At 39.2% G+C, this 25,731-nt stretch overlaps 1 protein-coding gene across 10 annotated transcripts in view; it reads right to left on the bottom strand.

Annotated features, from left to right (window-relative positions):
• Positions 1 to 25,731, bottom strand: part of LOC128593294 (cytidine monophosphate-N-acetylneuraminic acid hydroxylase) — a 182,699-nt gene that overhangs the window by 43,127 nt on the left and 113,841 nt on the right. For all 10 annotated transcript variants that reach the window (XM_053601183.1, XM_053601184.1, XM_053601189.1 and 7 more), the window contains 4 exons: positions 12,285 to 12,394; positions 3,855 to 4,045; positions 485 to 632; positions 38 to 119 (listed from right to left, as the gene is read on the bottom strand). In XM_053601183.1, coding sequence (XP_053457158.1) covers positions 38 to 119; positions 485 to 632; positions 3,855 to 4,045; positions 12,285 to 12,394 — 531 coding nt within the window. The remainder of the gene's footprint in view (positions 1 to 37; positions 120 to 484; positions 633 to 3,854; positions 4,046 to 12,284; positions 12,395 to 25,731) is intronic.

Here is a 25,731-nt window from a genome sequence, read left to right as displayed (position 1 = left end):
AGAATATTTTTCATTTTTTATGAGGATGAAAGAGTACCTTTGTATTCCACGATAATACAAGTGTCCATCTCTGGATGAACACCATCCATCAGGATCATGAATCGAAGATTTTTGTCCACCTGGAATTTAACAATAAAACCAACAATTCTGATGTCAATTTGCTTTTAATTCAGTATTTTAAAAAGTTATCTCCTGTTTTGAAAAGACTAATCAATTAGATTTTAAACTTTTCAAAATCCTTCTGTTCAGAACTAGATTTACTTCCTGTATTATAGAGTTAAACTAGTGATAAATGGAAAGAAACCCATCTTTACCCAGGTCAGTCTGCACAACATTTGAAGTTCAAATGAAGGTTGTGTTTACACGGTGCCATGGACAGACCATTTTGGCCATTTTTTCCTCTTAATCTTAAGGTGACTATGTCGCCTAAAATTCACCCCACAAAGCATAACTGGAAAGTGTAGGAAGAAAACAAATTCCTGACCTGCTGCCATATTCCAAATGGCACCACATTGATATTAGTCAACTTGACACCACTCTGATTCAGATTCCAAAATACAGGTCTTTCTGTGTCTCCAACATAAATAGGAATATCTGATCTTCTCTCAGCAAGTTTCTTCAGTGTAGGGTAACTAGCATTCAAAGGATAGAAAGGTTGAAAATTAAAAATTAGAGTCATCTAGTACAAGAGACAGTCTGCTCCTTACACTAACATATTTCAATTCCCTGAGAAAGAGGGAATTGAAAACCAGGCCCAGCTCAGAGAAGAGTTTCTGCTCACTATAATGGTGAGGGCAGTTTCCTAGGAGATTCATCTCTACCTAATACCCTATAATCCATGGTGTGTACATCAACCAAGTATGCAAGTTCCATTTCTCACCAATGCTGCTTTGAGTAGCGGTAGTTCTAAGAGAAGGCACAGAGCAGAAATACTCATGCTGCTGAGGTTGCTGGCAGGTGAAGAATTCCATGAGCTCCATTTCCTCACATTCCTCAATCAGTAGTTAAACAGAGGAGTGGGACATAGTATAGGACAAGAAAATCTGTGGGTCACTAACATTTAGGAGATCAGTTGTTCAACCTTTTCAAGTCACACTTTGATATGCAAAATGTATTCTTTATCTTTAAAGGAGAGTCAGGGTTACCAGTTGGGCAAGACAGTAAAATTTAGTGTAGAGGAAAACTACATTTAACACTGTAGTGATTCCAGTCATCGAAGTGTTTCTGAATGCCTACACATACGTCAACATTTATTTATTATGCATTCATTACATTAAAGTATTACTATACTTTTACATAGGATACAGTAAAAAGATGAATAATAAATAAAAAGTTAGGTACCTAGTGTATTTCATACATTGGGCTGGGCACTTTCACACACCATGTTTTTTGATTCTTATGAAAAAGCTCTGAGGGTTTTTGGGGGATTTTTGTACATGAGGAAGCATATTCAGAATATAGAACTAACAAATAGCAAATTGGTATTCAAATTTCAGGCTTCTGATTATAAACGTAGTATACCTTCTATTAGAATACAGTTTCTAAATTTAATATATGTGCTATCTGGTTTAAGAATAAGACTTATACATAAAGTATAATGTCAAGGGAAAGAAGATACACAATCGTAATAAAAAATAAACAAAAACTGCCCATCAGCAGTTATCAGCTGTACTGATAACTGATTTGAGTAACAGTACTGTATTAAAAGCTATTCAAATAAGTAGAATTTGGTAGTTAGGGGTGAGGCGAAGAGGGGTAAGGAATTAGGAAGGGAGAAGGGGAATCAATAGGTTTTTTTCCTCCTGAAATAAAGGATTATAAAAAAAAAATCAAGGATTCTTTGAATGTGCTTTCTATCTCTAGGTTCAACAACTGAATCTTATATTTTAAAGGACTTTGGGAATTAGGTTAAATTACTCTAAAATGGATGTTTATGGCTTTGTGATTTTTTTTAACTGCTGATAATTCATACTGGCTTTTAGTAATAACATCATCTATTTACTACTTATTTTTATTTACATAATAAAATCACATTTCTTTGAATAAAGACTATTCACTAAAGTATGTTCATTTTTTCCCTTCTTTTTACTAGTCAGGCAGGTTTTATTCAGTAAATAAATGGAGGTCACACAGAAAGAAGAGGCGATGACTTCAATGTTTACTTCCTGACTAGGCAAGAGTCAAAAGGTAGGAGCCAAAGGAAATTGATTTAGTGGAGTAAAAATTATAAGCTTCCGCAGCTTCTTACTAATAAACTACCTGCAACACATTGCACAACCAATGATATTACAGTTAAAAACTGATGTATTGATACATGACAATTTTGCTTGAAGAAGCTCTTGAAACTAAAGAGTTTTCAGGCCAGTGGTTGGGGACTAACTTGACTAAATGGCATTAAATGTTATTACTTTCCCTAACATTAGGGCTCATTAGGGCTTTGGGCAATTGCATCTTATAACAGATACTAAAAAGCAATCATTTCATGTATGTAATATAGTTATGCCAATATAAGCTATAAAAAAGTTAATACCACACATTACTGTTGTCACACAATACATGAACCCAGGACTCTTAGAATCCTGAATTATGCAAATTTATTTCTAGGAGTTTGTGTTGGGACAAAAGTATCATGTAAAGTAGATTTTTAATCGTAGTCCCACTATACCCTAGTGGGTTGTGATCAATTATGAAGTACGTTACAGTTAATTTGTTATGAAATCAGTTAATTACATTTTTAAACCATTTCCTTAAGACAAAAAAAGAACCAGCATGTTCGTGCCTTAGAGTTCTCATACTTTTTAGAACAGAAAAGCAAGGAGCTAGGTAACCAGCAGCCAACATATTCTCCCTAATCATGAGCATTTCATTTGAAATATGACTTATGTATAAACTCTGTCATGTAAGGTCACAGGAAAAAAAAAACTTGAAATTGCTTCATTAGAACATTGTGGGCATTGCTTGTGTTTATATTGGTAACCCATCAGAAGTGATAAAAACTTTAAAACAAGGAAGAGGAAACATGACCCTATCATTAAGCAAAGGAATTAGAAATATGATACTCCCTCTTCTGATAACTCAGTTCATTTGTAAATACGGGTGGTTTCTTAAGTGAAAGTTCTCCTTTTTCTCTCATTTTCTATTGTCTGGGTTAGGAAAGTTTCAGCCCCTATCTTCAGTATCCCCTTGCTCTGGTTTCAGTGAAGTGCTGGATGAGGTTGATTAAAACACTGGGAGCTCAGTGTTAGGATGTTATAAACGACAACAAATCCAACCTGCTGCTTGGTTTTGTACAACCTTGCAAACTAAGCATGGTTTTTCACCTTTTTAAATGGTTGTAAAGAAAATTAAAAGGACAATACAATTTTGTAATAGATGAAAAGTACATGATAGTCACATGTCATTTCCATAAATGAAGTTTCATTGGAACACAGTCTCATCTAGGACTGTCTGTGGCTGCTTTTGTGCTACAATACTCATTGTGACAACAGCCATATGGCTTGCAAAGCCTAAAATACTTACCCTCTGGCCCTTTATAGAAAATGTGTGCCTTTCACTGATTAATACCATAAATGTTGAACTAAAAATGGAAATCAATTTTGATTAAGCCTAGACTTGTACTGAGTGGCCTTAGAGAAATGAGAGGTAGGTTATTAACCACCTACTCCTTTCCACAGTAGCTCCTTCCTCACTTACAATGATATAAAGTGTGCAAACATTTTTAAAAGGATAAAGTTGCTAAGCAGATGTAAGTATTTGTCTTTCTTAGCCCTCTTTTCATCATCCCAACTGAACCTACTTCAAAGTAAGCCTTTCCTGCCAAATTCTTAAGCGTTGAGTGCTCAGGGCTTCATTACCTCAGGTGGTCTGAATGCATGTGACTGATGTAAATTAGGTCTGCTTGGCACAGCCTCTCTAGCCAATCAGATGGAGGCTCATGTAGCAACCACCATCCCCGGGCAAAAGCAGGACCAATTAACCACGGGTCAAACACCATTCTCTTGTCTCCCAATTTGAGGTCCATGCAGGCATGAGTGAGATATGTTACCTGTTAAAAGAGAGTGAGATTCCTTTCATCAAATCAGTACTGGTCAGCAACAATGAACTTAAAGGTTTGGCCTGGTTAGCTGTCAACTCAGGTTGGAGAAATTTCCTCCTACACATGGTCAGGTAAAATCTTGGACTCAAGTACAACTCAACAGCAGCCTTTCATAGAACACAATTCCCAGCACAGGTCACACAGGGCATAGCTTTATCAGAAGAAAAATTGTCACGGTTGGTTTCATTTTTTATTTTTATTTTGAGACAAAGTCTCATTCTCTCACCCTGGGTAGACTACAGTGGCGTCAGCCTAGCTCACAGCAACCTCAAACTTCCTGGGTTCAAGGGATCCTCCTGCCTTAGCCTCCGGAGTAGCTAGGACTACAAGAGCCCGCCACAATACCCAGCTCATTTTTTTTATTTTTAGTAGAGTCAAAAAAAAAAAAAAGACAATATTTTTAGTAGAGTCAGGAAGCGAGGGGTGGGGGTGTCTTGCTGTTGCTCAGGCTGGTCTCAAACTCCTGAGCTCAAAGGATCTTCTGCCTTGGCCTCCCACAGTGCTAGAATTATAAGCATGAGCCACTGCACTGGACTCATGGTTGATTTTAGGTGTCAAACCAATTGACTTACCTAGTTTTACTGTATTTAATTAGTTCCTACACACATATTTTTGGTGTACACTGAAGAATGTATTTGTGACCAGTCCTTCAAAGCACGGTTTATAAAGTAAGGCAGTTACAGATATTATGACACCCATTTAGGGATTTAAATGCAGGAGTGGCTGTTAATAGGAGTACAAATGAAACTTGTAAGTTTGATGGGTTGACATAACAATGCAGACTGGTCTGGAAACTGGCTAAGCAGGCTTGTAAGCCTTTCCCTTCAAAATTATCTGCTAAATAATCACCCTTCTAGGGTATCAACGTCTTCTGGGAAGGACTACAAACAATCAGCTAGAGACAAGCACACAGAGGAAATTCCAAATCCATTCTTCATTGCACAGCCTGGCACATCTATAGAAAAGGAGTGTTTCAAGAAACAAGATAAGATAGGAGAAATTCCAGTATGAAAAGCCAACTAAGTGGGTGAGGAGAGGTCAAGGAATCAAAGTAATGTTTGTTATGTCCACTCTGGGTGGATTCCCATTCATTTCCTTTAAAAAATAACTACCCCCAAATACACAAGCTTCCTAAGTACACAGAACAATAAATTTTGATTATTTGCCTCTCTCAAACTATTGAAGTGATTGTTTTGGAGGAAATTCTCTTCTGGAGCTGGGAAAATTCAAGAGAAGGTTTGTAAAAGATCTTAGGGGACCATGCAGAAATATAAACAGCTAGCATGGCATCAAGGGTAATTTCTGAATTTCCTCCAATAGTTTTGCACAATTCTCCTTTGGAACCTCCTCTAAAGTTTTCTTTCTTGTTTTTTTTTTGCTGTTTTTGGCCAGGGCTGGGTTTGAACCTGCCACCTCCAGCATATGGGGCCAGCGTGCCACTCCTTTGAGCCACAGGTGCTGTCCCCTCCACTAAAGTTGTTTTTTTTTTTTTATTGTTAAATCATAGCTGTGTACATTAGTGCAATCAAGGGGTACAATGTGCTGGTTTCATATACAATCTGAAATATTCTCATCAAACTATTCAATATAGCCTTTATGGCATTTTCTTAGTTATTGTATGTAGACATTTGTATTCTGTATTTAGTAAGTTTCGCCTGTACCCATTCTGAGATGCACCGTAGGTGTGGCCTCACCCATTACCCTCTCTCCACGCTAAACTCCCCCCTCCCTTCCCCTTCCTTGGCCCTTTCCCCATATTCCTGTGCTATGGTTGGGTTATAGCCTTCATGTGAAAGCTATAAATCAGCTTCATAGTAGGGCTGAGTACATTGGATACTTTTTCTTCCATTCCTGAGATACTTTGCTAAGAAGAATATGTTCCAGCTCCATCCATGTAAACATGAAAGAGGTAAAGTCTCCATCTTTCTTTAAGGCTGCGTAATATTCCATGGTATACATGTACCACAATTTGCTAGTCCATTCGTGGGTCAGTGGGCACTTGGGCTTCTTCCATGACTAAGCAGTTGTGAACTGGGCTGCAATAAACATTCTGGTACAGATGTCTTTGTTATATTGTGATTTTTGGTCTTCTGGGTACAAACCTAGTAAAGGAATTATAGGATCGAATGGCAGGTCTATTTTTAGATCTCTAAGTATTCTCCAAATATCCTTCCAGAAGCAATGTATTAGTGTGCATTCCCAGTGTAGAAGTGTGCCCTTTTCTTTTTTTTTTTTTTTTTTGTAGAGACAGAGTCTCACTTTATGGCCCTCGGTAGAGTGCCGTGGCCTCACACAGCTCACAGCAACCTCCAACTCCTGGGCTTAAGCGATTCTCTTGCCTCAGCCTCCCGAGTAGCTGGGATTACAGGCGCCCGCCACAACGCCCGGCTATTTTTTGGTTGCAGTTTGGCCAGGGCCGGGCTTGAACCCACCACCCTCGGTATATGGGGCAGGCGCCCTACCGACTGAGCCACAGGCGCCGCCCGAAGTGTGCCCTTTTCTCCACATCCACGCCAACATCTCTGGCCTTGGAATTTTGTTATGTGGGCTACTCTGACTGGGGTTAGGTGATATCTCAATGTAGTTTTAATTTGCATTTCTCTGACGATTAAGGATAATGAGCATTTTTTCATGTGTCTGTAGATCGTGTGTCTGTCTTCTTTAGAGAAGTTTCTCTTCAAGTCCTTGGCCCACCCTGAGATGGGATCACTTGTTCTTTTCTTGCTAATATGTTTGAATTCTCTGTGGATTCTGGTTATTAGACCTTTCTCGGAGGTATAACCTGCAAATATTTTCTCCCATTCTGAGGGCTGTCTGCTTGCTACACTTATTATGTTCTTGGCTGTGCAGAAGCTTTTTAGTTTGATCAGGTCCCAGTAATGTATTTTTGATACTGCTTCAATTGCCTGGGGAGTCCTCCTCATAAAATATTCACCCAGGCCAATTCCTTCAAGTGTTTTCCCTGCACTTTCTTCAAGTATTTTTATAGTTTCATGTCTTAAGTTTAAATCTTTAATCCAGTGAGAGTCTATCTTAGTTAATGGTGAAAGGTGTGGGTTCAGTTTCAATCTTCTACAGGTCACCAGCCAGTTCACCCAGCACCATTTGTTAAATAGGGAATCTTTTCCCCACTGGATGTTTTTAATTGGCTTGTCAAAGATCAAATAACGGTAAGTAGCTGGATTCATCTCTTGGTTCTCTATTCTGTTCCAGACATCTATTTCTGTTTTTGTGCCAATACCATGTTGTTTTGATCACTATCGATTTATAGTACAGTCTGAGGTCTGCTAGCGTTATTCCTCCTGCTTTGTTTTTATTTCTGAAATGTCCGTTCCACAGCCAATGTCTTGGCTATTTGAGGTTTTTTCTGATTCCATATAAAATGAAGCATTATTTTTCCAAGATCTTTAAAATATGACAATGGAGCTTTCATAGGAATTGCATTAAAATTATATATTGCTTTGAGTAGTATAGACATTTTAACAATGTTGATTCTTCCCAGGCACGAGCATGGTATGTTTTTCCATTTGTTAACATCTTCAGCTATTTCTTTTCTTAAAGTTTCACAGTTCTCTTTGTAGAGATCTTCCACGTCCTTTGTTAGGTATACTCCCAAATATTTCATCTTCTTTGGCACTACTGTGACAGGAATAGAGTCCTTGACTGTTTTTTCAGCTTGGTTATTGTTGATATATATAAAGGCTACAGATTTATGGGTGTTGATTTTGTAGCCTGAGACATTGCTGTATTCCTTCATCACTTCTAAAAGTTTTGTAGTAGAATCCCTGGTGTTTTCCAGATATATAATCATATCATCTGCAAAGAGTGAAAGTTTGATCTCTTCTGACCCTTTGTGGATACCCTTGATCACCTTTTCTTCCCTAATTGCAATGGCTAAAACTTCCATTACAATGTTAAAGAGCAATGGAGACAATGGGCAACCTTGCCTGGTTCCTGATCTAAGTGGAAATGATTTCAATTTAACTCCATTCAATACGATATTGGCTATAGGTTTGTTGTAGATGGCCTCTATTACCCTGTTTCCCTGAAAATAAGACAGTGTCTTATTTTAAGGTGTGCTCCCAAAGATGCGCTAGGTCTTATTTTCAGGGGACGTCTCATCTTTCCTGTAAGTAGGTCTTATTTTCAGAGGATGTCTTATTTTCAGGGAAACTGGGTAGTTTAAGAAATGTCTGTTCCATACCAATTTTCTTAAGTGTTCTGATCATGAAGGGATGCTAGATATTATCAAAAGCTTTTTCTGCATCAATTGAGAGAATCATGTGGTCTTTATTTTTCAGTTTGTTTAGGTGCTGCATTACATTTATAGATTTACATATATTGAACCATTGATAAATCCCACTTGGTCATAGTGTATAATTTTTTTGATGTTTTGTTGGATTCTGTTTGTTAGGATCTTATTGAGTATTTTTGCATCAATATTCATTAGTGATATTGGTCTATAATTTTCTTTTCTTGTTGGGTCTTTCCCTGGTTTAGGGATCAAGGTGATGTTTGCTTTGTAGAATGTGTTGGGTAGTATTCCTTCTTTTTCTATATTTTGGAAAAGGTTTAGTAATATAGGTACTATTTTTTCTTTAAAGGTTTTGTAGAATTCTGACATAAAGCCATCTGGTCCTGGGCTTTTCTGTTTAGTGAGATTTTGTATAGTTGATGCTATTTCAGAACTTGATATAGGCCTGTTCAACATTTCCACTTCGTTCTGGCTAACTCTTGGTAGGTGGTGTACTTCCAAGTATTGGTCTATTTCCTTCACATTTTCATATTTCTGAGAGTAAAGTTTCTTGTAATATTCATTAAGGATTTTTTGAATTTTTTTTTTTGTAGAGACAAAGTCTCACTTTACCGCCTTCAGTAGAGTGTCATGATGTCACAGGACTCACTGCAACCTCTAGCTCTTGGGCTTCAGTGATTCTCCTGTTCAGACTCCCGAGCAGCTGGGACTACAGGTGCCCACCACAATGCCCGGCTATTTTTTGGTTGAATTTCTGAGGGTTCTGTTGTTATTTCATCTTTACCATTTCTGATTGATGAAATTAGTGATTTTACTCTTTTTTTCCTGGTTAGGTTGGCCAAAGGTTTATCTATTTTATTGATCTTTTCAAAAAAACCAACTTTTGGATTTATTGATCTGTTGTATAATTCTTTTGTTTTCAATTTCATTTAATTCTGCCCTGATTTTGGTTATTTCTTTTCTTCTGCTGGGTTTGGGGTTGGAATGTTCTTTCTTCTCCAGTTACTTGAGATGTCCCATTAAGTTATTAACTTCCTCTCTTTCGATTTTCTTGAGGAAGGCTTGCAGTGCTATAAATTTCCCTCTTAGGATCGCCTTTGCGGTATCCCAGAGGTTCTGGTAATTCGTGTCTTGATTGTTGTTTTGTTCAACAAATTTGGTGATTTCCTTCTTAATCTCATCTGTAATCCATCTATCCTTCAGTGTGGGTATGCAGATTCCGGTTGTTATTGAGTTCAACCTTTATTCCATGATGGTCTGAGAAGATTCAAGGAATAATTTCTATTTTTTTAAATTTGCTGAGGTTAGATTTGTGGCCTAGGATGTGGTCAATTTTTGGAGTATGCACCGTGGGCTGATGAGAAGAATGTGTATTCAGTTTTGTTGGGCTGAAATGTTCTACAGATGTCTGTTAAATCCAGATGTTGAATGGTTAAGTTTAAATATAAAATGTCTTTGCTTAGTTTCTTTTTGGAGGATCTATCCAGCACAGCTAAAGGGGTGTTAAAATCTCCAACTACTATGGAACTGGAGGAAATCAAGTTGCTCACATCTGTTAGAGTTTCTCTTATAAGTTGAGGTACATTCTGGTTAGGTGCATAAATATTAATAATTGAAATCTCATCATATTGAGTATTACCTTTAACACATATGAAGTGTCCATCCTTATCCTTCCTTATTTTGGTTGGTTTAAAGCCTATTGTATCTGTGAATACAATTGCTACGCCTGCCTTTTTCTGCTTTCCATTTGCCTGGAGTATAGATGACCATCCCTTCACTTTGAGTCTATATTTATCTTTTAAGGTAAGATGAGATTCTTGTATGCAGCAGATATCTGGCTTGAGTTTTTGTATCCAGTCAGCCAACCTGTGCCTCTTTAGAGGACAATTTAAACCATTCACATTAATTGAGAATATTGATAAGCCTTTCAAGAGTCTGGTGGACATTTTTAATCCTTTTGCGACTGTGGAAGTTGGAATTTGATCAAAAGTTTCTGAGTTTACTTTTGAGGTGGAGGATTACGCTGGTCTTGTGGAGGATAGGTCTGAGAATATCCTAGAGAGCTGGTTTAGTTATGGCAAATTTCTTCAACATGTGAATGTCATTAAAGTATTTAATTTCCTGTAGTCCCAGCTACTCGGGAGGCTGAGGCAAGAGAATTGCTTAAGCCCAAGAGTTGGAGGTTGCTGTGAGCTGTGTGAGGCCACGGCACTCTACCGAGGGCCATAAAGTGAGACTCTGTCTCTACATAAAAAAAAAAAAAAAAAAAAAAAGTATTTAATTTCTCCATCATAAATGAAACTCAGTTTAGCTGGATGCAGGATCCTGGGTTGAAAGTTATTTTGTTTTAGAAGATTAAAAGTCGATAACCATCCTCTTCTAGCTTGAAAGGTTTCAGCAGAGAGATCTGCAGTTATTCTAATATTCTTCTCCTTGTAGGTTATTGTTTTCTTTTGTTTGGCTGCTTTCAGAATTTTCTCCTTCATATTAACTTTAGTGAAATTGATCATGATGTGTCTGGGGGATTGTCTTATTCGGGTTGAGTCATGCTGGAGTTGTGAAACTGTCTGCTATCTGAATTTCGGAATCTCTTGGCATGTCTGGAAAGTTCTCTTTCATAATCTCATGAAGAAGAGACTCTGTGCCTTGTGAAGCCACTTTGTCGCTTACGGGGATCCTATAAGACAAATATTGATTTTCTTCTAATTATCCCAGAGCTCTCTGAGAGAGTGATCTGTTTTTTGCCCTCCATTTCTCTTCCTCTTTGAGAGTTTGGGAGCGTTCGAAAGCTTTGTCTTCAATGTCAGAAATCCTTTCTTCTGCTTGCTCCATTCTGTTACTGAGGGATTCTACTGTGTTTCTCAGATCTTTGAGGGATGCAACTTCTTGTCTCAATGTGTCAAAATCTTTGGTCATTTGGTCTTTGAATTCGTTGAATTCTTGAGACATCTTTTGGATGACTGCTTTGAATTCTAATTTGATCTTAATTGCTATCCAGATTCTGAATTAGATTTCTGACATCTCAGCTATTTGTTTGTGCATGGGATCTTGTGCTATGTCTGCCTCGTTGTTCCTTGGGCGAGTTGATCTACTCTGATTATTCATATTGCCAGAGTTTTTCCATTGATTTCACCTCATGATTGTTTTTCACCGTTGCCTCTGGCCGTCCACAGAGTTGAGGAGGTGTCTCTCCAAGATTAGACCCCAGTGGGATCACTCTATTGTTGCTGGATCTCTGTAGGGAGTGATCCTGTGTAGCTCCTCTGGCGCCGCCCCAGCCAGGGATTTCTTGTTGTGGGAGCAGCTCTGGAGTGTGACACACCTGGATCCAGCAACAGGGCGGGGGTTGGTGCACACGGTTCTGGGAGTGCCTCGCACCCGGTGACTTTTGCACAGAGAGCCCAAGGCTCCAGCAGTCTCTGGCCAAGAGAAGGGCTCCACGCAGAGGCAGGGAGGGCACCAGAGGGTGTGCGGATACCAGAGTCCCTGGCCAGATGAGTGGGCCGGTGTGGAGGCAGGGAGGGTATGGGTGGGAGGATGTGGGTTGTGCAGCTCCCAGAGTTCCTAGCCAGGGTGTACAGAGGCCCAGTGGGTGCGGGTTGTGGGTCGCAGTGTCCTGCGGCCACTGGCGAGTCCCTGGTCGGGGCAGGAGTATGGAGGTCCTGGCGGGCGCTGGTCGCAGGTTGTGGTGCAGCTCGGCTATACCGGCGAGTCCCTCTCCTCTAAAGTTTTCTATTTTTTGTTTTTCATGTATATATTTGCTTGCAATTCCTGGCAAGTTCTAGGTGTCCTTAAAGAATGTGCTCAAGAGCTCAGAATGACTTTATCACATGCCTCAACTAGCTTCCTCAAAGAGTATTCAAGGTAATACCTAATGGATCTATTAGTTGTATTTTTGTTTTTAAGAATATTATAATTTTTATGTTTACTTACCTGCACTTCTCCAAAAGCCAAATCTTCAGGAGATCTGGGCTCTGAATCCCAAGGGTTAGGAGGATTCAGCTCTAGAAGTGAAAGTCCTTTGTATTCATCCATTTCGACAACTGAAACCAAATAGGAACAAATTTAGATTAGTAACAAAAATGTCTTTTCTTTTTTTTTTTTTTTTTTTGGTTTTTTTTTTTTTGGCCCGGGCTAGGTTTGAACCCGCCACCTCCAGCATATGGGACCGGCGCCCTACTCCTTGAGCCACAGGCGCCGCCCCAAAAACGTCTTTTCAAAAGCATCACTGAAATAGCAATATGAGGTCCAGGGACACAGAGTGCCACAAATCAAAGGAAAATTAAAACACAGTGCTTTAGTCACTTAGGTCAAGCTTGATATGACATCTGCTGAGATGACGGCTTAAGATGAACAATCCATTTCCTTGTTCACTTAAAGAACCCATGAACTTTCAGTCATGTCAGGGATACACACATGCACATACACACAACTTCACTTTAACTAAATGAATGATAGAGATGAGTTTGAGATACAATGGCAATGTACAGGAAGGAGTACCTGGTCTGCTTTTAAGAATGAAAACAAATTTCAAATAGCAAGCAATCTTCCAGGTGGGCTAGAAAGATGAGATATTTGGAAGAAACAAAAAATATGATGATGTGAGGCAAAAGGGATGAGAGCACAGAATGTGCAAAGATATAGAGGCATGGGAAAATTTGGTATTCACAAGGTAGCTCGTGATTCATGACCAAGGAAAATGGTATTTAAGTCAAGCAGGATAGGTCAGCCAGAGGAGGTCACAAAGGGCCCTAGATGCCATACAAAGAGGTTTGGATTTTATTGTGTGATAATAAGGCACAATGGAGGATTTTAAGCACTCCTATGGCCTGCACAAAATCCATTCTCTCCTTCTTCCTTACTATTAGCATTCTAATTGTATTAGGGGTGATGTGCCTGTGAAAGATAATTGTTTCCCAGGTCCCTTGCAACTATGAGCAGCCATAGACTTAGCTCTGGTATACAGTACACATGATTCCGATCATTCTGGCTGGTAAGATGCAAGCAGAAGCCTCCGAGTGGGATTTCCAGGATCACTAGTATTTTCCTAACAAAGAGGGATAAACTCAAGGGACTTGCACCATTTTTCATTTAACTTCCCCCCTCTCATTTGGATCTTGGTTGCCATGCCTAGAGAAACAAGAGCTATTTTAGGACCCTAGGGAAAACAGTCACATACTAAGGATGGCAGACCAGGAAGACAGAAGAAACCTGGCTCCTCAATGAACCATATAACAGCCATACTTCCTAGGACTATCTGCTCTCCAACTTCTTGTGATGTAAGGAAAAGGATCCTCTATATGATTAAGCCATCGTTATTTGGGTTTTCTGTTACATGCAGCCAAAAGCAATCCCTGACGGAGCAAGAGAGTAAGTAAATCAGAACTTAATTTTAGAAAGATCACTATAAGAGACATGGGAAAGATCAATTGAAGGGAGGCAAGACCCTATTTAAGAGCTCTTGCCACAACATTGGAAGGTTGTCAGCAAAGTGCAGGTGGACTTGAGCTTGGGAGATAGATGGCTTGTTTAGAACCCTCACCGCCTACTTAATAGCTGGGTGAGGTTGGCCAAGTTACTTAATTTCCCCATTCTTCATGTTTTTAATCTTTAATCTTCCCTATATTCACGGATAGTTAATCCTAACAAATGCCAGCCATTGTATTAGTCGCTAAATGAAAGCTGTGTTCTCCACTCAGCATTCAGAGCCATGTATTTACCCCCGTCCTTATAGCTATACACTTCCTCAGCTTCCTTAAAGTATATATATATACATTTATTGAGTGTCCATTATGTACTGGGCACTCTTCCACAAGCTGGTGTTTTGATGATGGAAAAAAACAGTTATATTCTTTGTCCTTGGTGCTGGTTCACAGTAGTCTGCGGACAGTGACAACATGGTTCTAGTGGCATTGCATACATAGGCTCAGAAAACCACATTGGCAAAAAGATGGAACACTTAAAATATATTTTTAAAGTTTTCTCTGCCCAATTAATAATTAATATTACTTACATGCACTTTGAGACAACTGCCCATGGAAGAAACTAAAGTGAAAATTACCCTTAAATGAAAAAATGATTGCATTTTAGAATTTTTTTCAATAGTGAACAAAGACTTATATATGTCAGTCAAACTTCAATTTTCTAAGTCATCTTGAGGAAGCACAACAAGGAAATAGTTGAAAATTTAAATATTTACCTCCCCTGAAGTCTTATCTCCCTAGCTTCCTCCTCATGACTATGTACTTTTATTTCTCTCATTACCCCTAACAAACTGATGACTCATTTAGAAGATCTGCCTAAAAGCTCTCCTGGTTATCACCACTGCTCAGACCCTGGCTTCATTGGGGACTCGGATGTCACCTCATTAGTGAGGGCTCCCTGACCACGTTATCTCAAATAGTACTTTCTGGCCCATAACTTTCCTGTCCTTCACCAGCCTTCTACTCCTCCTTATCTTTCTTCCCAGCCCTTATTATCACTAGAAATATTACATGTTAGTATGATATATATAAAATATTATATGTTATATGTTATATATAAAAAGTATGTGTTTTGTTCACTGCAGGATCAATAGTGTGCTGAGAACACTGTCTGGTTCATAGTACGATTGACTAGATATTTGCAGAGTTAATTGATTAACGTCTCCCAAGACTGTCTTGGAGCTGTACAGCTGCACCTTTCAACCTAAGCACTGTCCCTGCCCAGACTTGGCACTTTAAGGTAGAAAATTTAAACATAGGATTATCTCAGTATAAGTTAAAAATAAAATGTATTACTCCTTCTTCATTCTTAAAAGTTCACTTGACAAACTAGACATGATCACACCAGGTAACTTCCACTGGTCCCTGCACACTCACGCTCCTCTACTTTTCTCTCGCCTTGTCTATCTGCTCTCTGTTTCAGGAGGATGACCTTTACAGACCACATTAAAGGGCTTCCTTTCCTTCTGCCTTCGAGGTGGGTTTGGCCATTGGGAAAGCCCAGCATGAACCAAAGAGAGAGTTCCGTGAGAGTGAGCTGTTTATTCCTCCGGAGTCACTGACCCAGCTGTGCTATGGGCACTGACAGATGTCACTGTCCCTCCCATGGAAGGCAATCCTTTACAACTTTTTCTTCTTCCTGATTATGGAAACTGCTTCCTCTCCTCCTCCCTTTAGGCTTGAAAATGAACAACATTGCTGCTGTCAACTCCAGGTTACTACACCTTCCACAGTGGTTCGCCCACATCCACATCTCATAAAATGTCCTCTTAGATAATAAATATACCCTCCTCAAATTATTCTAACTTCAGAGTGCCATCTGGTTTATGTGTGTATGAACCTAACTAATATATTAACAGAAAATAACTATCCTTAAGATCTGCTCTCATATCAAATGTCAAACATTCTTATGACACACCAAAAACATGATGACCCTGTAAGGTGATGGATGTGTTCCAGAGTTGTGGTAATACACCTCAGCTTGTATATATTAAATAGGTTGATTGTTCCCTAAAGGTTTGACTTACAATTCTTCAACTTTACTGAAGTACAAAAGCAATATGCATTCAGTAGAAAGTGCACTTCAAATTTTGAATTTTGATGTTTTCCTGGGCTAGCAACATGCCATAAGATATTCTCTCATGATGCAGGGCAGCAGCAAGGAGCTGCAGCTCCCGACCAGCACGAGGGTAAGCAACCGACGCTCTGCAGTGCACTATGCTACCAAGTGACTTTGCCCAACTGCAGGTCAATGTAAATGAGCACGTTTAGGTTGGTATATGCTGAACTATGATGTTCAGTAGGGTAGGTATATTAAATGCATTTTGACTGACTTATAACAAGTTTATCAGGACTTAATCCCTTTGCAGGTTATGGAGCATCTGCATACAATTTTTATTTATCAATTATATCTCAATAAGGCTGGGGTGAGGGAAAATAGCTATGCTGAAGCCCCAAATTCCTAAAAGTGATTGATTACCTTTTGGGGTGTGTGTGGATGCAGCAATATATGGTATAATCAAGGAAAGGGACATAAAGATCTTCTGTTGTTAATGTTTTAAGTTTTAAGCTCAGTGCCGTGTGCATGGTGATCACTTTATTTTAAATACTTTTAAAATATTGCTCAAGAAATGTAATAAAAACAGTATTTTTCTTAATACTAGCTATCAGCTTATTTTATGGTGAAACACACATGGCTTTCTTAATCAGATCAGGAATACATAAAGGATGTTTGATGTAGCCATTATTATTTATTATGTTCCTGAAAATGCAAATGGTGTAATAAAGATAATATTATTATTTATAGTCTGTATAATTGCTAGAAATTAGTGTTGTAAAAAAATGCTAGCTTTGTAAATGTTTCTGAGTTGGAATCCTAATTCTGCTGCTTATTAGCAGCAAACGTAGCTTTTTAGAAGTATCCTAAGCCTTTGTTTTCTGATCTGTAAAATAGAATTATGATACATATACTTCACAAAGTTGGGGGATTAAAGGAGACAATATATTCTAAAGCAGCGGTTCTCAACCTGTGGGTCACAACCCCTTCGTAACAATGAAAATACATGGCAGCATTACAGCATTAGGAAGGTTGCAAACCACTGTTTTAAAGTATGTAGCTCATGTCTGGTATGAAGCAGATGTTTAATAAATAATAGCATTATTAGGTAATTATTTTATACTTAATGGAATGAATAGTATTAAAAAGGAAATTCATTATAGGGCAAATAAACCAATCAATATACCAGCAAAGCTCAGTGAGAAACAATGGTATTATGAGAAATTCTCAGAAAACTCTCGTACTGAGATCTCCTCATAAGGATTTTCCTTCTTCATAATTTTTCTCTCTCAAGAGATGCAGAAAAAAATAAGAGTCTGTAACTCTTCACTTAATCCTAACCAAAAGGCCGAGAAGGTATCATAACTCTTAATTATTGTTGTGAAGCAATTACTACCAAGATTTCTATGTCCCTTGCACGAAGTTAGCTTGCCAGTAAAGAAGGATAGAACATCTGTCAATTCTCTGCCCCAATAAATAAAGTAATGAGAATGTGGTATCCTTATTTTGATACCACAAGCTGATAAAATCTAGGTCATTTAGGTTGTAAAAGTTAATATTTATCTAGAAAAACCAACAATTCACATTCCTGGAAATGTTTTTAAAGGAGAATAATGAAAGAGAATTGGAAAAAAATACCAAAAAACTGTAATAATCAAGTCATTGTTGACATTAGGATAGCCAAGAAGTAGATATTAATTATACCACTGTTTAATATAGTCTAAAAAATGCATCATAAATTTGTGGGCTATCTAACAATTGCATAGCAATTAGTTAGCTAAGCCTTCTAGTTGATTAAAGACACAAAGGAAAGCACCCAAACCATGAAAATGTGTGATAAAATAGAATATCAAATATAAAGGAAGACTTTTTAGCTTAACAAAGACATTTTCCCTAACTACATAGTTTATGGAGCAAAATATTAGCATGGTATTTGATAGACAAATATGCAAGCGAAAACAATGAAATGCAATTTTGCCTCAAGTGAGAAAAAAGCCTAAAAGATTAAGAATGCCCTAAGCTGATAAGGTGTAGAGAGAGAGAAATATATAGATATTTCATATACTTTCTTATACACCAGAGGCACAAGATCCAAAGAAAAAATAAGTTGGACTTCTTCAAAATCTAAAACTTTTGTGCTTCAAAGGACCTCAGCAAGAAAGATGGACAGGAACAACTGGTGGTGAGGATGGAGAGAAACGGGAACAATCACGCACTGCTGATGGGAATGGAAAATGGCCCGATGCTTTTGAAAATAGTTTGGCAGCTCTTCAAAGTAAACACGGAGTTATCATATGACCCTGCAATTTCATTACTAGGTGTAACCAAGAGAATTAAAAATATATGTTCATTTAAAAACCTGTGTTGGAACATTCACAGGAAAATTAGCCATCACAGCCAAAATGTTGCATTATCCAAACAAGGAATATTATTCAGTCATAAAAAAGAATAAAGTGAAATATAGATACATGCTACAATATGGATGAAGCTTGAAAAAATTACACTAAGTGAAAGAAGCCACACACAAAAGGCCACGTATTGTATGAAATGTCCAGTATAGGTAAATTCATAAAGATAGACAGTAGGTTAATGGTTGCCAGGGACTTGGAGAAAAAGGTGATGAGGGGTGACTGCTAATAATTACAGGATTTCTTTTTGTAGTTATGGAAACGTTTTGAAATTAGATAGTGGTGGTAGTTGTACAAAACGTGAATTTTTGAACAATAGCATTAAATTGTACAGTATTAAAAAGGTGAATTTTATAGTACATAATGGGTATTACAATCTCAAGCCTCCTTCCAGTGAATGAATGGACCCTCCACCTTGGCCAAGGGGAACACCTTGCTAAAACAAACAAACAAACAAAAAAAAAAACTTAAATCTGAACTGTAAGCCATAAGGAGAAGGGAGGTCAGACATGTCTACGTTGTGTCCTGTCCCTTTTGGAGTCATCCTTCATAACAATAAAATACAGAATTATTAACAGGACTGACGCCACATAATGCAAAGATTAAACCACACCTGCAAGTCATCAACTGACTTAATTCAATTGCTTGAATCTCAGTATATGTTTGAGATAAATTAAGATAATCTCATCTTAACTTAAAATATTCCAAGCCTTTAGACAAAGCTACATTTCCCTAACTCAAGGAATCTTTACACCCATCTATAATCTGTAATTCCCTGCTTCAAGATGTCTTGCCTTTTTAGGCCAAAGCAATGTAAGCCTTCCATGTATTGATTTTTGACTTTGCATGTAATTCCTGTCTCCCTAAAATGTGTAAAACCAATGTGTAACCCAACCATGGTGAGACCACTTGCTCCAAGTTTCTCGGGTGTGGCTCTCCAGGCTGTGGTCACACATGTTTGGCTTAGAATAAACCTCTTTAAATTATGTTACAGAGTTTGGGTTCTTTTCTGTTGACAATAAATTATTTTTCATAAAGAAGAAGATGAGGAGAAAAAAAGTAGAACAAGAAGTAAAAAAAAAAAAGGAAGGTGTGGGGGAGGGGCAAGGATGGAGGAGGGAGAGGGCAGTGATGATCAGAACAAAACATATCAAAAACATTTAGGTGATGGAAGTGTATGTGAGATTCTTCTTCCCACTTTTTTGATTTCCCACTTTTTAATTACAGCCGTATATTTTCTAATATTAATAATAAAACCAGATACTCATAGCTGATAACCTATTTTTGGGTAGATCGAGCCCACCTTCTCTTTCCTGGAATGTGGCATGAAATCGCAATAGTGTTGGTAGCACTGGACTGACATGTGAGCTCTGTTAACAAATTTTTCCATCCCGGCAGCATTTCCTCATTTGACCAAAGGTTGGACTTCCCTTAAGTTTGTTATCTCCCATCCCCCCACCACCAACCCATTACTAGCTCTGGCCTTCATCTGAAGAGCAGTTAATAGCAAACCCCTGGCATCAGATCCCAGCCTCAATCTATTTTCCAGTTGACTCATCTTCCTGCTGTGAGGTTAATGTCTCATTCCTACTTCTGCACGTCCCAGTCTCAGGGGACATAGGCAGATTACTTGATAAATACCTATGCAAATAAATCATTATGCTTTGTGTACCAAGTTCCAGGTACTAACTTCAAACATTCTTAGAACAATCCACTTGTTGTGAGATTGTTACTAAGAATATTATCTCCATGTACATTTGAGGAAGCTAATAGCACAAAGAAACTGAATAATTCACCCACCCTCCCTGGACTGTGTGTTGGAGGAACCAGGATCTGACCCAGACCAGCTGGCCCACTGCCTTCACTCTTAACACTTTGCTGCAGAGTCTCTCTACAGGTCTTTGCCAAAACTCTTTCGGGCTTTCATAATAGGCCATAAGCAGCTGTAAATTTCTTGGTTAAATATTCATAAGGTTGATAGTCTAATATTCTTTGACTTACACAAACTCACAATGTTTATGTCCAAACCTATGCTTCTTTTTATTGTTTTATTTATTTATTTAATGTCGAGACAGGGTCTTACTCTGTCATGCTAGTTAGAGCACAGCTGTGCCATAGATCACTGCAACCTCAACTTCCTGGGCCCAAGCCATCCTCCTGCCTCAGCCTCCTGAGTAGCTGGGAATACAGGAGCACACCACCATGCCTGGCTAATTTTTCTATTTGTTGCAAAGAAAGGGTTTCACACTTGCTCAGGCTGATCTTGAACTAACCTCAAGCAATCCTCCTCCTTCAGCCTCTCAGAATGCTAGGATTACAAGGATAAGCCACCAGGCCTGGCCAAGTCCAAACCTATGCTTATTAGTTTTATGCCAAATAAATTTAGTATTTCTGCAGCACACATAACCAGCTCCTAGTAACAAGGCAGTCTGTAGGCTTCCCAAGCTAGTTCAACAGACTTGGGGTGGAGGTTACTGAAGAAAACAGCTAGTGGTCCAGGTGTCCTTTCTGAGAGATGGAGGAGGATGCACCTGTCGTCAAAGCAATTAGTGACTCTCCCAGAGCAGCATTCTATTTTCTTGGAGTGAACAGAAAAGACATGCACCTTAGTTAAGTGACACTTCTGGTCACAGGAAAATTGGAAGAAAATGCTGGTATAAGGCATATTTGTTTAAAAAGTCATCTGGAAGCTGAGCACAGTGGCTCACGCCTGTAATTTTAGCACTCTGGGAGGCCGAGGCGGGTGGATTGCCTGAGTTCACAGGTTGGAGACAGGCCAAGAGCGAGAGCCCCATCTCTAAAAAAATAGCTGGGCGTTGTGGTGGGACTTGCTTCAGTCCCAACTACTCAGAAGACTGAGGCAAGAGGATTACCTGAGCCCAGGAGTTGGAGACTATAGTGAGCTGTGATCACACTGCTGCATTTTAGTGTGGGCAAGAGAGCAAGATCCTGTCTCTGTCTCTGAAAACAGTAACAAAAAGTCATTTGGGCTTGGTATCAGAGACACACATAGTGAGAGTGGGGGCATACATATAATATGGTCACAATAATCTGAGCCTAAAAAAATGTAAAAGTAGAATATTCAAAACCCACAATCTGGAGGTACAGCCTAGGAAGCCTCCAGCTACTTTCACAGGTAACCTCAGGCTGCCCTTGTGTCACCCACATGTGCTTATGCATACAGATTTTTTCATAATTCTGCATACGTTTATAACTTGCTTTTTTGCTTTGTCCATCAAAATATTTTTATTATAGTTTCTTTTAAAATGTACCAGATTAATTTCTAATGTTTAAGTTCTTTCCATTTTTTTCTCTTTTATCAATAGTATTGCTATGAATGAAAATTCTTATAGCTATATTTTTTGACCCATCAGTGGTTATTTCCTTGGGAAATATCTTGGATATGGAACTGCTGAGCCAAAGGGTTTACATACTTTAAGTATGACAGAAAGCCACTGGAGGGCTTCAAGTGGGGAGGATGATGCATTGATTTGGATTTTTAAAAGACCAGACTGTGTGGCTCGGCGCCTGTAGCTCAGTGGTTAGGGCACTGGCTACATGCACTGGGGCTGGAGGGTTTGAACCCAGCTCTGAGCCTGCTAAACAAGCAAACAAAAATAGCCAGGCATTGTGGTGGGCACCTATAGTCCCAGCTACTTGGGAGGCTGAGGCAAGAGATTCACTTGAGCCCAAGAGTTTGAGGTTGCTGTGAGCTGTGACACCAGTGCACTCTTATTGAGGGCAACATAGTGAGACTCTGTCTCAAAAAAAAAGAAGATCAGACTGTGAGTACTGCAAGCCGATGGATTGGAGAAAGCAAGCCTGCAAGCAGGGAGGCCAGCTGTAAAGGCAAAAGTTGACAGCGACCTAGACTCAGGTGGAGGGAGTGCAGATGGAAAGAAGTAGATAGGCTCACAATGTGTTTTGGCATAGATTTGATTTGGACATGAGGGGTTAAGGAAAGAGAAGACCCAAGGATGACTCCCAGGTCTTGTTTGATTGAGGGAATGTGGTGCCATTGACAGAGGGGAGAAGATAGGAGGAAGAACAGTTTTCAGAATACGATGAGTTCTGCATGGGCTGCATGTTTGCAATCCCTATTAGAAATTCACATTAAAATGTTGAGTAAACAGTTGGATATCAGAGTCTAGAGCTTAGGGATGGAGTTAGCTGGAGGTAAAGTTTTTAAAGTCATTTTTTGAATAAAGATGGTATTTAGAGCTGTGGGATTTAGATGTGATCACACAGGGTTATCACTGAGAGCTCAGATAAGGAGAGTTTAGGATAGCATTCAAGGGGATGTCAACAATCACCTATGGGGGGATAAGTCAGCAGAGGAGACTGAGAAGAAGTGGCTCTGTGTGGTAGGAATACAAATCAGAAGAGCATGCTAAATAGAATAATGCCCCCAGAAATGTCAGTGTCCTAATCCCTGGGAACTGTGAACACGTCAGGTTATATGTCAAAGGGGAACTAAGTTGAGGGTGAGAGTAAGGTTGCTAATCAGCTGGCTATAAAATAGGGAGGTTATCTGGATTATCTGGTTGGGCCCAATGTAATCATCGGGGCCCTTAAAAGTCAAAGAAAGAGGCAGAAGAGGGACAAAGAGAGGGAGACGTGATGACGGAAGAGTGGTCAGAGTAATGCAATGTGCCGGCTCTGAGAACAGAAAAAGAAAACCTCCATAAGCTGGAAAAGGCAAGTTAACAGATCCCCCCCCCCCATTAGAAAGGAACCCAGCATTGCCAACACCATAATTGGAGTCAGTGTGGATTTCTGACCTACAGAACTGCAACAGACTGAATTTACAGTAGAACCTCTATAAGTTGACCACCCAAGGGACTAACAAGTTGGTCAACATAAACAACTAGGCCTGATACATACACATGGTACATGTCCAGTCTGTGAAGATTAGGGCAACTTAAGGAGGGGGTCAAAATAGGGAGGTTCTACTGTATATTGTTTTACACCACTAAGTTTGTGACAGTATGTGACAGCAGCAAATAGAAATGAATACAGAGAATACGGCTCCCAGATGTCATGAAAAGAAAGTATAGCAGGGCGTGAGTGGGCCACTGTGCTGTGTGCTGCTAGGAGTTTGAGTAAGATGACAATGGACAAGTGACCCCTGATTTGGCCTCACGGACCAGCACTGGTAACCCCGCAGGAGCGGGAATAGCAACTAAAGCTCAAATGAGAGCTGAAGGCAAGTGTAAACAACTGTTTCAAATGGTTTGTTTAAAGTGTTAGAGAAATGGGAACATAAGGAAGGGGGGAGTTCTGACAAGGGTTTATATGAACACAGGAACACAGACAGAAGGGAGGGTGTGGTGCGTTTGTTCACTTGTGCACCATAAGTGAGAGCAAAATGGATGATGCAGGAGGAAAAGAGACAATTACAGGAATGAAGTCCTTGAATAGGTCTGAGGAAATGGGATCTGATGTGCAGGGGGCAGGGCTAACCTCAGAAGCAAGGTCAGTACGTCCATTGTATCAGGAGGGTTGATGAATGTGATAATAACCTTTGTATCTCTTAATGGTCTGCCAATTTACACATGGTAGGTATCAATAAATATTTGCCAGTCAAATGAATAAATGCATGAAGGGATGTTTTGATACAAAATTACAGCTAGATAGTAGGAATAAGTTCCGATGTTCTCTACAGCACGGTTCCGACAGTTAATAACAACTTACTGTATACATTTGAATAGCTATATGAGAGAGGATTTTAAGTGTTTTCAACATAAAAAAAGATATATGTTCAAGATTATGAATATGCTAATCACCCTGATTTAATCGTTACATAGTGTATACATCTATCAAAATCACTCTGTACCCCATAAATACCTATAAATAATTTATATCAATTTAAAAAATAATAATGATATGGAATATGTGACAAGAAAGTGTTCATGTCCTTCCAAGAAAGAAATCCACTAAAATGAAGTACAAATTGAAGAACCTCTGAAAAATGTTAGAGAAATCAAGCTTTTCTTCTATTTTGTCATTATTTCATATCAAGTAATTGCTGTGTGGCCCAAATACAACTCATGGGATGAGATTTTAAAGCCCTCGTTTTACCTATTTAGTAAAGTTGGTTCATCTCCTGCCCCTGAATGGAAAGAAAAGTATTTGGTTACTGTTAGTTGCTCAGTAGTCTCACTTCAGTTAAAACATGTAGTCATCAAAATTCTGAACTTGAGTAAAAGTTGAAGCCTCCCCTTGCCCCTGGAGTATGGTTAGCTTCTTCTTTCATCTCATACAACGCTTCTATTCCTCCTCTTACCTCATTCCTTTAACCAACCCTTCACCCAAGGTTCTGACCCTTCCAGGCATGGAGCTGGAGACAAGGGGACAGTCAAGACGAGCAAGAGCTCTTTGGTCACAGAGCAGGGGCACAACCTGGGCGTGGCTTTGGCTTAAAGCTGATTCTACTAAGGGACACCTTCATGAGGTATTCTGAGAATCCATCCACTTGCTTGGAAACACCCAGGTGAAGTGCTCTGCCCCTGTGTGTCTCTGTGCTACCTGGTTGCTTATGTTTTCCTTAGCCCCTAACACTGTAGCAATTTGCACAACTTCCCTCTGCAGCCCTTTTGGAAAGCACCAAGGATGACTCCAGCATCATGCTGTCCTACTCATGGCCCATAGCAAACACTCATCTGTTCTTGGCCCTGGTGAATCCTAGGAGTGCTGTCTGGGGGCCCTAACACAACTACCTCTTCTTCAGCTCGTTTGTCATAGTTGCCTGGCCAGTCTTTTACCCTTGATATTTCTTAGCAAAGAGTCAAATACCAGTTCACTGTGTCTTTCAACCTTGGAAAATACATCAGACTCTGTCCACGTGGTCCAGCTAAAGGTCTGGCTTCAGGTGAGGGGCAGGCATCACTTAGAACTCGTCCTTTTTAGGGAACATAAGACTCTCATATAGTTTTGCAAAGAAATCTTTCGAAGTTGTTATATTTCAATCTCCTTCTCTACCCTTAGGGTGAGGAGGTTAAGAATAATCTCCTAGTTCTCAGCCTCTTGCTTTTAAATCCTGGTCCAGGACTTTAACTGGAACAGGCATCTGCTGTTCTGTGACTTAAACTGCCATTTCACCATCTTGTTACAAGGTATTGCAAATGTTATATATTTAGTATTTTCCATTTTTACATATAACCCAATTTTCTCAGGCCTCTCCAGATCGGGGGAATAAAATAAAGTTTCAGTCTATCTTTATGCCCAAATTATGATGGCAAAAGCCCCAACTGTTTAATGACTAGTAATTAGCCCATTTTCAAGTGTCCCAGGATATTTTTTGGAGTTCCCCAAAAGGGTACCACACATGTGCCTACAATCCAGTCCATGACTGCCTGGCATCGACTCTCTCCCTTCTTTTCTACTCCAGCTTATAATTTTCCACATCCCCTGTCTACAGATTTGAGGAGTGT

The sequence above is a fragment of the Nycticebus coucang genome, chromosome 9 (assembly GCF_027406575.1).
Source record: "Nycticebus coucang isolate mNycCou1 chromosome 9, mNycCou1.pri, whole genome shotgun sequence".
Classification (NCBI taxonomy): Eukaryota; Metazoa; Chordata; class Mammalia; order Primates; family Lorisidae; genus Nycticebus; species Nycticebus coucang.
This window is presented reverse-complemented; position numbering and strand designations above follow the sequence as displayed.